This window comes from Thamnophis elegans, chromosome 12, assembly GCF_009769535.1.
Source record: "Thamnophis elegans isolate rThaEle1 chromosome 12, rThaEle1.pri, whole genome shotgun sequence".
Classification (NCBI taxonomy): Eukaryota; Metazoa; Chordata; class Lepidosauria; order Squamata; family Colubridae; genus Thamnophis; species Thamnophis elegans.
Genome location: NC_045552.1, coordinates 12,408,789 through 12,422,824, shown reverse-complemented (window position 1 = coordinate 12,422,824; position 14,036 = coordinate 12,408,789). Strand labels below are relative to the sequence as shown.

Here is a 14,036-nt window from a genome sequence, read left to right as displayed (position 1 = left end):
GACGCCGCCACCAAGCTACCCCTGGTTGCCATGGCACCGAGCTTCGATTTGAGATAACGGCGGTTGGACCTAGCCTTCGAGCATTCGCGGCTAAGGCGCATGCGTACAGCCCCTTTGGCTTTCTCTCGCCTCGCCCAACCAGCTCCCGCTTCCTCGAGTGAGAAAGGCGGGAGGTGGGCTGTCCTGTTTAGGCTTCTACTGTGCGCCTGCGTGAGAAAGGGGAGGGGGGGTGGAAGAGAAAAGGTCGGGCCTGCCTGGTGCGCGTGCGCAGTTGTGGAGGCGTCGGCAGGGTCTCGGTTTGACAGATAAATCGGAGGTTTTTGTCCTTCTCGGTTGGGGTTGTTTTCTTGTTGTGTTTTCTGGATTTTTTTTTCTCTCCCCTTCCCTGAGGCTTTAGAGATAACTATGTCGTACGGACAGTTAGAGACTTACCGGCCTGGGGGGCTTCCGGTTCGAGATTTCAGCACCATTATCCAGACCTGCAGCACCAACATCCAGCGCCTGGCACAATGCAGTGAGTGATGCTTTCTATCTCTTTGACCCACATAACTCCCATCATCTCCTGGATTATCCCGTCCTCCCTCCCTCCAAAACAAAACAAAACAAAAATCTTTCCTTTAGAAATGACGCCGTTTCTTATATCCCCTGCCCCCTTCCCAGTTCTCGCTAACCTCTTTTATTTTAAAGCATTTGCACCGCGTCTTCATTGGTCACATCCACCCGATCGCCTAACATTTAAAGAAAGTGTGTATCTGTTTAAAATGTTAAATACTGGAACTTACGAATTGGGATCAGAAATATAGTAGCAATCAGTTCCAAAGCCTAAGAGTCTAGGCATGATCCCTATTTGCATGCAACGTTTTAGAAGACTGTCCTCATTAATACGAATAATACTAATTAATAATAATTAATAAAGTGAACACTCAAAATGTATCACAAATATTATCAACCATCAGCGGCAGTCAATGATGTTGGTGTTAAATGTTCAGTTGACTGAGTTTCATGTTTAATGAATAAAAGAGATGATAGAATAGAATAGAATAGAATAGAATAGAATAGAATAGAATAGAATAGAATAGAATAGAATTCTTTATTGGCCAAGTATGATTGGACACACAAGGAATTTGTCTTTGGTGCATATGCTTTCAGTGTACATAAACAAAAATAAAATAGAATACATGCATCAAGAATCATAAAATGCAAAACTTAGTGATAGTCATAGGTTTCTAATAAGCAATCAAATTATACTAGGAAACAAATGAAACAATTTTAAAGATACAAGCAACATGGTTATAGTTGTAAGTGGAACTTAGGTACTATCTCTTTCCTAATAGCTAACATGATGATGATGATGATGATGATGATAATGGTGTTATCTATCCCCATTTTTGCCTACTGGTTGTTCTCTACAGTAGATCAGGGTATTTGAGAAAGCTGTCCGTAGTTTTAGTGTGATAGAGATGGTGGTGATGTAAATATTTAAACAAGTCAAATATTTTTAACAGGAAAAAAAATAAAACACTACAGCTATTCCAAGACCACTCTCATCAGCACTGACAGCCCGAGCCAATAGAATATAAATTAAGAGCAGACTCCACTCCCTTCCAGCATTGATGATGTGATCTAGTTTAGGTAATGATATGTCTGTTCCCACCTCCTATTTTCCCCACAACAAGTCCTGTAAGGTAGACAGGACTGAGAGTGATTGACATAAACTCATTCCAGCTGGCTTTCATGCCCAGGGGACTGCTGGAATTCAGGCTTTGCCATTTTCTTGCCAACAAACTCAATACTACACCGAACTTTGCATAGCATTACAAGGAAGTGGTCAGCAAAATGAGCAAATCTAAGTTAAGTCATAGCTCCTATTGGTTTCATTTTGGGCTTGTAGCTGGCAAACTGATACGACAAAAATGTTCAAGGAATAGGTCCTTAATTTTCCCCATGAGACCAAATCACACCCACATTTAATATGAGAGATGATCTCCTACTGGCACAGCCTGCAGCCTGCTGAGGAATCAACATAGGCTTGAATTGTCCTGTTTGTGCAGGCTTTAGAGATCAATGGACTGAAGCTTTGTGTGCAACATAACTAGGCTATAAAGTGCCTGCAGCTGGATGGGGTTTTTATTTTAAGTTTATAAGCCGCATAATTGGCTTCTTCATCAGAGAATGTCTTCATTTTTATGGGGATCTAATCTCCAACAGATCTTCTGAAATCCACATTATGGGCTAGGATTGGAATCAATACTTTTAAAACATATTTACAGAATGCGTGTTGATATCTGCCAAAAAAATAATCCCAGAACTTCATTTTTCAATAAGGGAAGAGTTGTTTTCGTTTTTGTTTTGTAATAAAAGATATTAGTGCATGTCATTACTGACTAGCAATCTCACTCATTTCCTTGATGGCATTTTTTTTTTATTTAGCCTCTTCTCACATCAACGTATTTAAACAATAAGTCATAAATAGATGAAACAGTTTTGATAGCAGCCTTCCCCATGACTTAGGGAGAAATATGTTGATGTTACTATAATTGCTGTTCCTAAAAAGTGCCCAGAGTAACATGAATTAGATGAATTGCTGTTCTCCAAAAGGACCCAGAATAGCATGAGCTCTAAACAATCCCTCTTCTGTTGAATGTCAGGAGTTTTAGTGGATTGTTTTTTGTTTTGGTTTCTCAATTTATAATTGGAAAATTATAGCTGCCTCTAAGCATGTGATTCAATGGTGCCAGATTAGCATCCTGATAGTCTGATTTTATTTAAGTCTTTATGTGCGCTAAAGCCATCTACTCATTGTTGTAACTTTGTTGAGACAAGTTGTGAGCATTGGAATTTTTTACACCAGGGTTCTCCAAACTTGGCAATATTAAGGCTTGTGGACTTCAACTCCCAGAATTCACTAACCAGCATGGCTGGCTGAGGAAGTCTGGAAGTTGAAGTCCACAAGGTTTAATGTTGCTAAGTTTGGAGACCCCTGATTTATACATTACTTATCAGTAATCAGTAACTATTTTAGAAGATGACTCTTCATTTCTGACTTTAAGCCAGGTTTATATGCTCACATTTGTTGTGAATGGGTCCATTATTCAATAGGGATGGAATAAAACAGCTGCATACCTGTTTTGGGACTAGAACAGCTGCTAAGATAGATAAATAGAGTCAGTGCAGATGAGGGATATTACTTTGGAACCAACAATTCCACTTATTTGTTCAATCCCTCTATCCTTCCTAGATGTCTTTAAGATCACTGTGTCTGATTGGTTTATTCTTTGTGTCCTGCAAGTAAAAAATAATCATTTTTTTTTTCAGTCGAGCTTGGTTTCTGATGACTTCATAGTCATTGAAAAAATGTTTGCAGGGGGAGGATTATAAGAGTCTAGAATTTGAAGTAACAGTCTGATGTTTAAGGCAGTCAAGTGTAAATGACTTTCTTCATTGTTGTGGATTATGACTGTAGTCTCTCAGTTTAATAACCCACTTTAATTACTCATAGACTTTGTGCTGCACCAAATAATTCACACTCTATCATTTTCTCATAACTCAGTGGGGAACATACAGGTAGTTCTCAACTTACAACGGTTTGTTTAGTGACCATTCAAAGTTACAAGGGCACTCAAAAAAGGGACTTAATATCTTTTTCACACTTACAACTGTTACCACATCCCCATAGTCATGTGATCAAAATCCATACAGTTGGCAACTAACTCGTATTTATGATGGTTGCAATGTCTCTCTGCCGAGGTGGCACAGTGGTTAAATGGAGCACTGCAGGCTACTTCAGCTGACTGCAGTTCTGCAGTTCGGCTGTTCAAATCTCACCGGCTCAGGGTTGACTCAGCCTCCCATCCTTCCGAGGTGGGTAAAATGAGGACCCGGATTGTTGTTGGGGGCAATATGCTGACTCTGTAAACCGCTTAGAGAGGGCTGAAAGCCCTATGAAGCGGTATATAAGTCTAACTGTTATTGCTATTGCTATGTGATCACCTTTTGCGACCTTCTGACAAACAAAGTCAATGGGGGAGCCAGATTCACTTAACAACTGTGTTACTAATTTTAACAACTGCAGCGATTCACTTAAAAACTGTGGAAAGGGAGGTTGTAAAATTCACTTAACAAATGTGTCGCTTAGCAATGGAAATTTGGGGCTTATTTGTGGTTGTAAGTTGAGGATTACTTGTACATGCCAAATGATATGTTTTTTTTTTTTTACAGCTTCTCAAATAAAGAATTTGATGAATCAGTTGGGAACCAAGCAGGATTCAACCAAACTGCAGGAAAACTTGTAAGTATGATCTGAGTAGCATTTTAAGGTATGCAGGGCTTGAGGGCTAATCAGATACTCAGGTTAATTTTGGAGATCTTAACTTTGTGGTCTAACAAATTCATAGACTAGAATAATTTAATATTGTAAATAATTTCTAACACAAATGGGTTAAGAAAAAAGGTGATTTGTGGATAGCTTAGCTTCAGTTTTATGAACATGAACAAGGTAGAGAAAAAGAGCAGGTGCATAGATAAGAACAGCAACTGGATAATTTTGTATGATAGCATTACAAGATATCGAAAGTCCTAACTGATTTTTCACAATACTGTGTGGATTTTAAAATGCGCAAGTTCTAGAAATTAAGAACAAAAAAAATCATATGAACAAAATCCCCTTGTTACAAGAGCCAGAAGGAAATCATACCCCAATTGTTCTCCAAGAGCTGAATAAAAAAAAAAAGAATTAAATGCCAGAAAGCAAGAAACTAGAGAATAAAGAAAGTGACATGGGACAGCTTCTCAAACCACTGCTTTATGAGCAGAATCTGCAAAACTCCTGTTCCATCTGTTCATAATGGAGTTGCAGCAATTCTAAGAATAGGCTTGGACATAAGCTTTAAATAACTTCCACATTCAAAGCATTTTTTTTCACCACTGAATAACAAGGAGTTCTGGGGGTTTTTTTGTTTTGTTTTGTTATGGAGTGTTGTTTAAATCAGACTGAATGGAGACATTGTGAATCCAATCTTTAAAAAATTGTCAAGTAGGGGAGAAATGCTCAAGGAAGAAACAATTCGGAACAAAAACCAAACTGTTGAATCCAATGGACTGGGTTTTGAAAGCAGGATGGATATCTTTTTTTTTAATAAGTTTTTTTATTTTATCAATTTCATATATACATTCACAATTATATAATCTCATAACTGTTATTAATAATATGTATTTATAACAATTTTCCCTACTGTTGACAATATACTTGAAGATTGCTTTTTTATCATCCCATAGATCCATCTTATCTTACAACGGTCCTACTTCTTCTTCTTCCCTCCCTCCCTCTTTCCTTCCCTCGTTTCTTCTCGCAGGATGGATATCTAAGTTAGTTGTTTTAATTCGAAAAGCAGAGTTTGACCGATCTTGGATTGGGCAAGGGGAACAGTTTGAGTCAATAAAGAAATAATCCAGTTCAAATCACCATTCAAATAGATGGCAGTATAAAGTTAAAAGGAAATCGAACTAGGACACAACCTTGCCAAAATGTAACTGAAATGTGTTTTTATTCCTAGACAACAGTTGCAAAACACAGCAAACCGGCTTGCCAAAGAGACTAATGAATACCTGAAGGAGTTAGGCTCCCTTCCATTGCCCTTATCTACTTCAGAACAGGTTTGTGGATTTATCTGTGGTTTTCATGTATTGGGTGAAACTGAACAGGTTTGCTGATCAGATTACACCGTTGCTTTTTAATCATGGTTTAAAACAACAATGGTTGAGTTTGCAAAACATTATAAATTAACATGGTGATGTGTGAACCGTGCCTTAATGTTATACTCAATCATCAGGAATGGCAATACTTGTTTAACATGGTGGTATGGATCTGGGGGCAGAAGGCATTCATAGATTTACATATTTTGCATATGCTAGTTCTCAGCGTGAATAAGGTATAAATAGCGTTTTGGAGATGCGGAATAATTTCTCATTCCATCTGCTGTAATAATGGACATTAAATAGTATGTGCATATAGTTGACAAATGAATTTTCAGTGCCTGCCAGTGTATGAAATAGGTGTAAATCACTCTTTCACACTCTGGTTTGCTGGAAGTGTTGGACCTCTGCTTTTCTTATTGTTGCAATTATTATGTTGATCAAAGCATTCTTCCATTTTATCATCAGAATATGAATATTTTATTCCCAGCAACCCTCTTGGGAATAAGAGGTTGGGCTGAGAGGGACTGAACCAGTCATTCCCCAAGTTTTCATCGTTGTGAATGGATGTTAATCTGAGCCCACACCCTAACCTTTCACACTGATTCTCTGGTCTCCAAATTCCCAGTCTTGGGTGAACATGCAATCTCCTTAAAATCTTTGAAATAAAACAGTGGATAAATGTGGTCTAAATCAGTCAGAATAACAGAGTTGGAAAGAACCTTGGAGGTCTTCTAGTCCAACCACTTCCTCGAGCAGTAGACCTTATTCCATTCTGGACAAATGATTGTCCAATCTCTTCTTAAAAGTCATGTAGAAAGCTGTGAAAATATCCAGTAAGAGCTAATAAATAACATATGAATATTTCTTTGAAGCTGGTGAGTTTGCTTTTATAATCACACACAATTCTTTTCTTTTCTAGCGCCAGCAGAAACTTCAGAAGGAGCGTTTAATGAATGACTTTTCTGCAGCCTTAAATAATTTTCAAGCAGTGCAGAGAAGAGTCTCGGAGAAAGAAAAGGAAACTGTTGCCAGGGCAAGAGCTGGCTCTCGTTTCCCTGTAAGTTGTTATTCCACAAAAGAATAATTTAGTTGTTTAAAAGGAAAAATAGATGGCAAAAGTGTCTTATTAACCTGGTGGTTCTTATGTCCCTATTTTCCAGCTTCACATCTACCCTGTTTATTCTAAAGTCATACTATAGGTGGTTCTTAACAAGGAAAGTTCTGAAAAAAATCTGGCTTTATATATGTTCTCATGCCCACTTGGAAAAAAAATAGGTGAAGGTGGTTGCTTTGCACTTTTAAGTGAATTCCTTTCTGCAGTATTATCTTCTTGTCCTTATCTCTGTCACGACAGTAGCTAGGAAGTGAGGGCAATCTGGATGCAACATTTGTCGTTCTATTGATTGCTACAGTTGCTGGCTAAGTGGGTGGTCATTGTTAGGTAAGCTCCCCTTTGGGAGAGCGAGTACGTTCAGAGAAGCGTTGTGAGAGTTGTGTTGGAGAACACACAGACCAGCATACAGAGACACTGCAGTTTAAATAGGCTTTTACTTTCATGGAAATAGTGGTGTCAGAGTCCATCAAACAGTCCAAGTCATACACAGATAAGACAGTCAGTCATCAATGTCTTTCAGTTAAGGGATAATCCAAATAACATAGTCCAGTATCATATAATCAGTTCAATACTCAAAGTTTGCTAGCAGTTGCAAAACTTACAATAGCTCACGGTACTTTCTAACAGCCAGCTTCCATAACACTCAGATCAGATCAGCCCAGCATCTAACAAACAGAGAGCTAACAGTCATTCTGGCTCCCTCTAATGGCCGATTGAGGAAAACAGCAACCAATCACATTTTACAGTATGATTTAAAGAAACAGGTATAACATTGTTACATGATGTATATATTGCCAACCCAACCATTAGATTATATTCCTAACAGTCACCTTCCTCCCTCACTATCCATGGGTATCCCTCCTGAAGCTGGACACTCGTTGGAAGTGGACGACCATCCCAGATAGGAGGAGAGTTCCAGTCTTTGGTTAAGGATATACCAATAGCTGCACTCCTCTGTTAGAAGCTCCAAACAAACTCAAGAACTATACATAGGACAGTAGCTGTCTTTCACAGCAAAGCTGTTATACAATATTATGCCAACCTTATCTAATTTGGATGGAGAAAATGAAAGTTCAGTTGTTACTTGAGGCGAGGGACCAATGATGCCCGACTGATGACCATATTGATGAATAGAAAAAAATACTACAAGTCTTCAGAGCAGTGACCTTGGATGGCATAGTTCCTTTTACACACACACACACACACACACACACAAAGTCTGGCACCCAGCAGATTAAATTAGACAGACTGAGTGATTCAAAGGGGGCCAGGAATAATTATCATCGTGGCATGACAAAACCGCGCTCAACTAAGCTGCGCCTGATTAAACCGCGTCGCTGATGTCATCAACAGGGCGACAACAGCGAGCGCGGAGAAAGAAGGGCGCTTTAAATAGCGCTTTGAAAGCAAGCCGATTCAACTTAAAGTAAGGGTTAGGTTTAGGGTTAGGTTTAGGGTTAGGTTTAGGGTTAGGATTAGGTTTAGGGTTAGGTTAAGGGTTAGGTTTAGGGTTAGGTTTAGGGTTAGGTTTAGGGTTAGGTTAAGGGTTAGGGTTAGGTTTAGGGTTAGGTTAAGGGTTAGGATTAGGTTTAGGGTTAGGTTAAGGGTTAGGTTTAGGGTTAGGTTAAGGGTTAGGGTTAGGTTTAGGGTTAGGTTAAGGGTTAGGATTAGGTTTAGGGTTAGGTTAAGGGTTAGGTTTAGGGTTAGGTTTAGGGTTAGGTTAAAGGTTAGGTTTAGGGTTAGGTTTAGGATTAGGTTTAGGGGGGTTAGGTTTAGGGGTTAATTTTAGGTTTAGCGTTTACAGCGTGCTTCTGTCTCCGCGCTGTTGTCGCGCTGTTGATGACGTCAGCTATGCGGTTTCGTCGAGCGCGGTTTAGTAGAACGCGGTTTTGTGGTGGAACCACTTATCATACTGTTGCAGACATAATTACTTGGTAAGATATTTGTCCCTTCCTGTTTAGTTCAATTCCATTTCAGTCGTTCAATTTTTATTAACAACCTCTCTTGGTTAATTGGTACTCTCTTAAATGAAAGAACTAATTTTGCCTTGAATATATCCCCCAGATCCATTTGTTAAAAAAACGCTGTTGTTAATTAGGCCAGAAAGGATCTAATTGCTGCATCGTATCCTCCCAGTGTAAATTTTTGACTGATCTAGAATTGTTTCATTCCAGGGAGATGAGAAACGCAGAGAAGAGCAGTTGGTCTCATTTGACAGGTAATGTTGCTTTCTGATCTCTATTACCTTGTTCCTTCAGTTGCAAAAACATTCCTAATCCACATTCAATTCGGAAAATAAATCTGATGTGCCTTCATCACAGGTTGCTCATATGACGCCAAACTTTTATTCAGAAATAGTGGTTGAATTCAGATACTGGAGCCAAATCATTGTTTAGCAGGATGTTCCTCAGGCTTTGTACTCTTTCTCTTATGCACTCCTGATTTTCTTATTGGCATCCTGATTAGTCGACAATATAGCTCTAAATATATCTTTTCTTTTATGTACACTGAGAGCGTATGCACCAAAGACAAATTCCTTGTGTGTCCAATCACAAGGCCAATAAAGAATTCTATCTAATAGTGGTATTAAATACAACTAAGAATTTTCCACAGCTAAGGAATGTAACGGTATATAAGTGAATTTAAAAAGTGTTTGAATAGCCTTTTCCTGATCTCCTGGGGACAGCAAGAAGAGTGAATTGTCCATTTTTATTTCCTTCAGCAATGAAGAATGGGATCAGATGCAGGCTCAGGAAGAAGACGTACCTATAACAGAGCAAGATTTTGAGTTAATCAAGGAGAGAGAAACTGCCATTAGGCAATTGGAGGTAAGTAGCTGATAGATTTAACTAGATGCAATTTTTTTAAAAAAATGCACATTATAGGGGTCAAAAGCCTCTTTTTGCCAAAAGCCACTCTCTGCTCTTCATTTGCACTCTGTGATATTTATCTAATACTGTAGTGTACAGCATGCCTTTTTGGTCTGAGGACCACTGTTGGAATTTTGAGAACATCTTGGAGAATGATTGGCATGGCCAGCCTTGTCCATTTGTAAAATGGTTGCCATGAGAAACATGCCTAGGTAGAAAGCCTTCATTTACCTTAATGCAAACTGCCATCTCCTTCAGTTCTGCCTTCTGTAGGATATTTCTAGCTAGGTCTATAGACCTAAGCTACTGTATTTTCTAGGCAAATGAACACAATTCAAGCTAAGGATCTAGACTAGAGCTACCCATCACTATGGTTTTTATTAGAAAAAGTAGAGGGAAAAAGGCATTCATGGAAATTAAGAAATAGCCTGAGGCTGGCCCGTTATATGGCAGCATGCCAGTTTTTCACATTTTAAAAAAACTTAAAAGTAGGTGGTTCAAGGAATCTGATAGGCACCAGGCATAGTATCTGTGAATAGATGTGTCACTGGGGACCTGGGATATGAACATGACTTTTCTTTCTTTCAAGGCAATCTCAAATTAGTAACAGCTCAACATAAGAGCAAAATGTGCAACATTGATAGTGTTTGATAAATTCATAAATTTTCTAATTGGTGTTTGGGAAATTAGAAGAATGCTGCAAAGTGCAGCACATTGATATTTTCCTGTGTCTTCTTAAAAGATAAGCAGGTGAAGTGTAGGATTTTGGAAAACGTGGGTTGCACTTTTACAATCAGTTATTAAACAGGAGGAGGATGTAGTAGAAAGCGGTGGGTGAACCAGACATAAAACCCAAGTATTCTTCTAAGACTGGAAGACGACATAGCGCTTATGATATATGACCATAAATGAAATTTCATTTTAAAGAATAAATGAGGAGGGTGAATCCAAAGATTCAGCAATAGTGGCAATACAGGACAACAAAAGACTCTTTCTATAAGTGTAGAATCGACAGTGAGACAATCAGCCATGCTAGGTTGTTATTTAGAAAAAAAATAAATGCAACAGGAATATTTATTTGTCTTAATAATCGAAATAATAATAGAAACATATAAGCACAAAAAGGGGTAATATATATTTTTTTTTGCAAACTTCCCTTTCAGGCAGATATCTTGGATGTGAATCAGATTTTTAAAGATTTGGCTATGATGATCCATGATCAGGGAGACATGATTGGTAAGTAAATAGTGGTTTTTCCTTGGCTGCAAACTACTATATTAGATTTATCTAGTAGCTTATAAAGTTATAGCTTTAATTTGGCAAGATTCTGCCTATTTGCGATAAACACATAAAGGATTAGACTCATTTGGATCTCTAGGTTTGGGCCTGACAGACAGCCCCCTATCTGAAATGAAGCTAACAATGATTAATCAGCAGATTACCCCTTAGTACAGCTAAAGGGTATGCCACACAGCGAATCTCATGCTGAAATAACTTTATACAGGCTATATAAAAAGGTTTAACTGTAGGAAAAAAGCATCATATAAGTGGTGATGGTTGTGGGTTGTTGTTTTAAAGGGGATGTTCTTTTTCTTTATAGATAGCATAGAAGCAAATGTAGAGAATGCAGAAGTCCATGTGGAAAATGCCAATGAACAGTTGCAGAGAGGAGCTTATTATCAGGTAAACTTTGTACAGCCCCAAAGTCTTTCAGAATTAGAAGTGGGGGCAGCATAGTTGGGATTTCTGTCTTTCAGAGATGCTGTCTTTCTCTGTCTCTTACTTCAAACGTTTTCAGATCCAAAATGATGAGAAACATATAGCTTTCCATTCAGTCCCTTTAAATATTTGTGATTTAGGACAGATTGAGAGGCATGAAAGGCATACAAGCAGCTAATCTTCTATAGTCTACCTCTCTGTTGACTCAACTCTGATCTTTTTCCAACTGCATGTTTAGCCTATATGCGTCAGTCTTGGGAGAGCTAACTCTGGCTTCCCAGCCTCCAAGTTATGGCATACTTTTTAATGTAGCTCAAGGTTGAAATGAGGAGTCTTTGTTGCTCTGAGCTTGGTGGTTTTCTTGCAGACGTTTCATTACCCAAACTAGCTAACATCATCAGTGCTAGTGCTGATAAGATACCCAAACATTGCACAAAATAAAATGCTTACTAACAGAAATATTCTTTTTCTGAATAGTAGTTTTGAATCAACCAGTTAAAAACTTGTGGGGTTTTTTTTTACATTTTTAAAAAGTGATTTATATGATCCATTCCACTGTCCAGTTACTCAGGTTTTTAAAATTATGTTGGTTTTCACTGTAACTTTTAATTCTGAAATGGGAGCTGAATGTTACATCTCTTGCCACTTTTCTTGGCAGAAAGGGTGTATATCTCTTTCCCTGTAGTATACTCTATGGTGATTTTTTTATTTTTTATTTTTTGCTTTAAACAGAAGAAATCACGCAAGAAGATCTGCATCCTAATTTCTGGCTTGGCTTTAGCCTGTTTAATCTTGGTAATAATCATTTGGCAAGTACAAAAATGAAGCATTTCTGTGGAATTAGATATGCAATTAATATTTCTGCCTTGAGACAAGCCTAAGGAATGAGGGGATTGAGGTGAGATGGAAGACAAACTGATTTTCCATTAGTAATTATAATATAAAAACTAACATGAAGCTAACTAGTTCTTGGATTTAGTGAACCATGAAGACAGTCCATGTTAATTTATTTTATGTAACTAAACTTGTGGAGGGCTTCGTTTTGTTTTCCCGAATGTTCCTGTCCCAAGTATTGAAGGATGTGATCTAGATTAGTTTGTTAATTGCCATAAACACTACAGATCTAACTCTTTTTTAATGTGTACTGGTTTTATAAGTGACTCATATAGGAATAACTCCTAAGTACAAAATCCCAAGCAATTTTCAGTGTGATCCACACAGCTGTTCCAGATGTGCATCCCCCTACAGGAAACTGCCACACTTGTTTGAAACAGCAATTCCTGACTTCAATTGTGTGTACTTTGCGGAAGCTGCTTTGAGTGTAGCCCAATGGGCTGGGAGGAAAATAGGACCTTATGTAGCAGACAAAGAAGTTTTTCAAATTGTGAAGAGAGAACATCTCAATTTCCCTAAACATAGCATAGCTAATATGAGGCTTATTCAAGCCGGTTCTCTTCAGAAACTCGTTTGGTAATGATTAGTCTGAAAATATTTGTATTTAAAGTCCTGTTTCTCTTGCTCCATTTTTGTGGTGACTATCAATTGCTTAGTAATATGTCCAGATGTCTTTTTTAATGAAGGTGTCTTTGGAAATGGCCCATCCTACTGTCTCTTCTCAACTTTGAACCACTAGCACATACATTAAATATTATAGCAGTAAAAAGTTGGCATCGAGAGTCTGAAATGGAAATAATAGGTTATGCCTTTCTTTTGGGGATTTTGGTAAATACGTCTGTCCAAAAGATTTCTAGTTTGGAGTACCAACTTCCTTCCTAGACTATCTGTGGATATTACAGTCAAATGTACTAGGAAAACAAAATTTAATGAAAGAAGTTAGCAGCATACTTGAGGCTGATATGACTTCTGTCCTTCTTTGCATATAGTGAGAATGTTCTGATTTCCTCTTATATTTAAATGTATAAAGTAGTTTAATCCTGACATACTAGTACCCTACTTGGGTTAAAAAAACATTTTCCATATTGGGAGTTTAGGAAAAGTGTTCTGAATAGTAAAAGGAAGCTTTAAACCTTTTGCATCAATGGAGGATTAGAAGCATGCCAGTTTAAGATTCACTATACTGTGTCTTTATGACCCATGGGTTTCATTTTATGTCTGATTTGGTGTTATGGTGGATAGCTAATTTGGGTCAATGATACTCTTAAAAGGAAATGGGCATGGAAAGCCTAACATGTTGACTTGTTAACATTCTGTATACAAATAGTGAATGTTTTTCTCCTGACATCTATTTATTACTTCACATATTTTACATGTTTAAATGACTAAACTGTGAAAGTTACGTGAAGAACAATGCCCTCAGTTGCACATCTTTCTTTGCACTATCATTCCATCCATTTAAATATCAATAAACATTTTTAAATATTTGACATGTCTCTTTTTTTAGCAGAAATCACCTGAACAGTTTAAATTGGCTTTAAATTGTTGAGAAAATATTTGACTTCGAAATTGAAGGCCAAGACTGCACTGTTAGAAAAAGTTATTCCATTCCAAATGGTGCTTCATGTTATCAGTTGAAAATTTATGTTTCATGCCTCTGAACAGTATCTTAAATTCATTATGTTCTAATAAGAATGTATAATGCATACGTTTTGTGGGTCTGCTGCTAAGACTCTCCTTTCATT

At 37.8% G+C, this 14,036-nt stretch overlaps 1 protein-coding gene across 1 annotated transcript; it reads left to right on the top strand.

The window, feature by feature from the left end:
* Positions 1-235: 235 nt before the first annotated feature.
* STX12 (syntaxin 12) lies at positions 236-13,776 on the top strand. The gene is made up of 9 exons (XM_032228442.1): positions 236-514; positions 4,219-4,288; positions 5,553-5,652; positions 6,614-6,751; positions 8,983-9,026; positions 9,531-9,636; positions 10,842-10,914; positions 11,279-11,361; positions 12,130-13,776. Exons 1-9 carry the CDS (start codon positions 406-408, stop codon positions 12,220-12,222), a joined length of 816 nt encoding a protein of 271 aa, XP_032084333.1. The 5' UTR covers positions 236-405; the 3' UTR covers positions 12,223-13,776.
* The last annotated feature ends 260 nt before the right edge of the window (positions 13,777-14,036 follow it).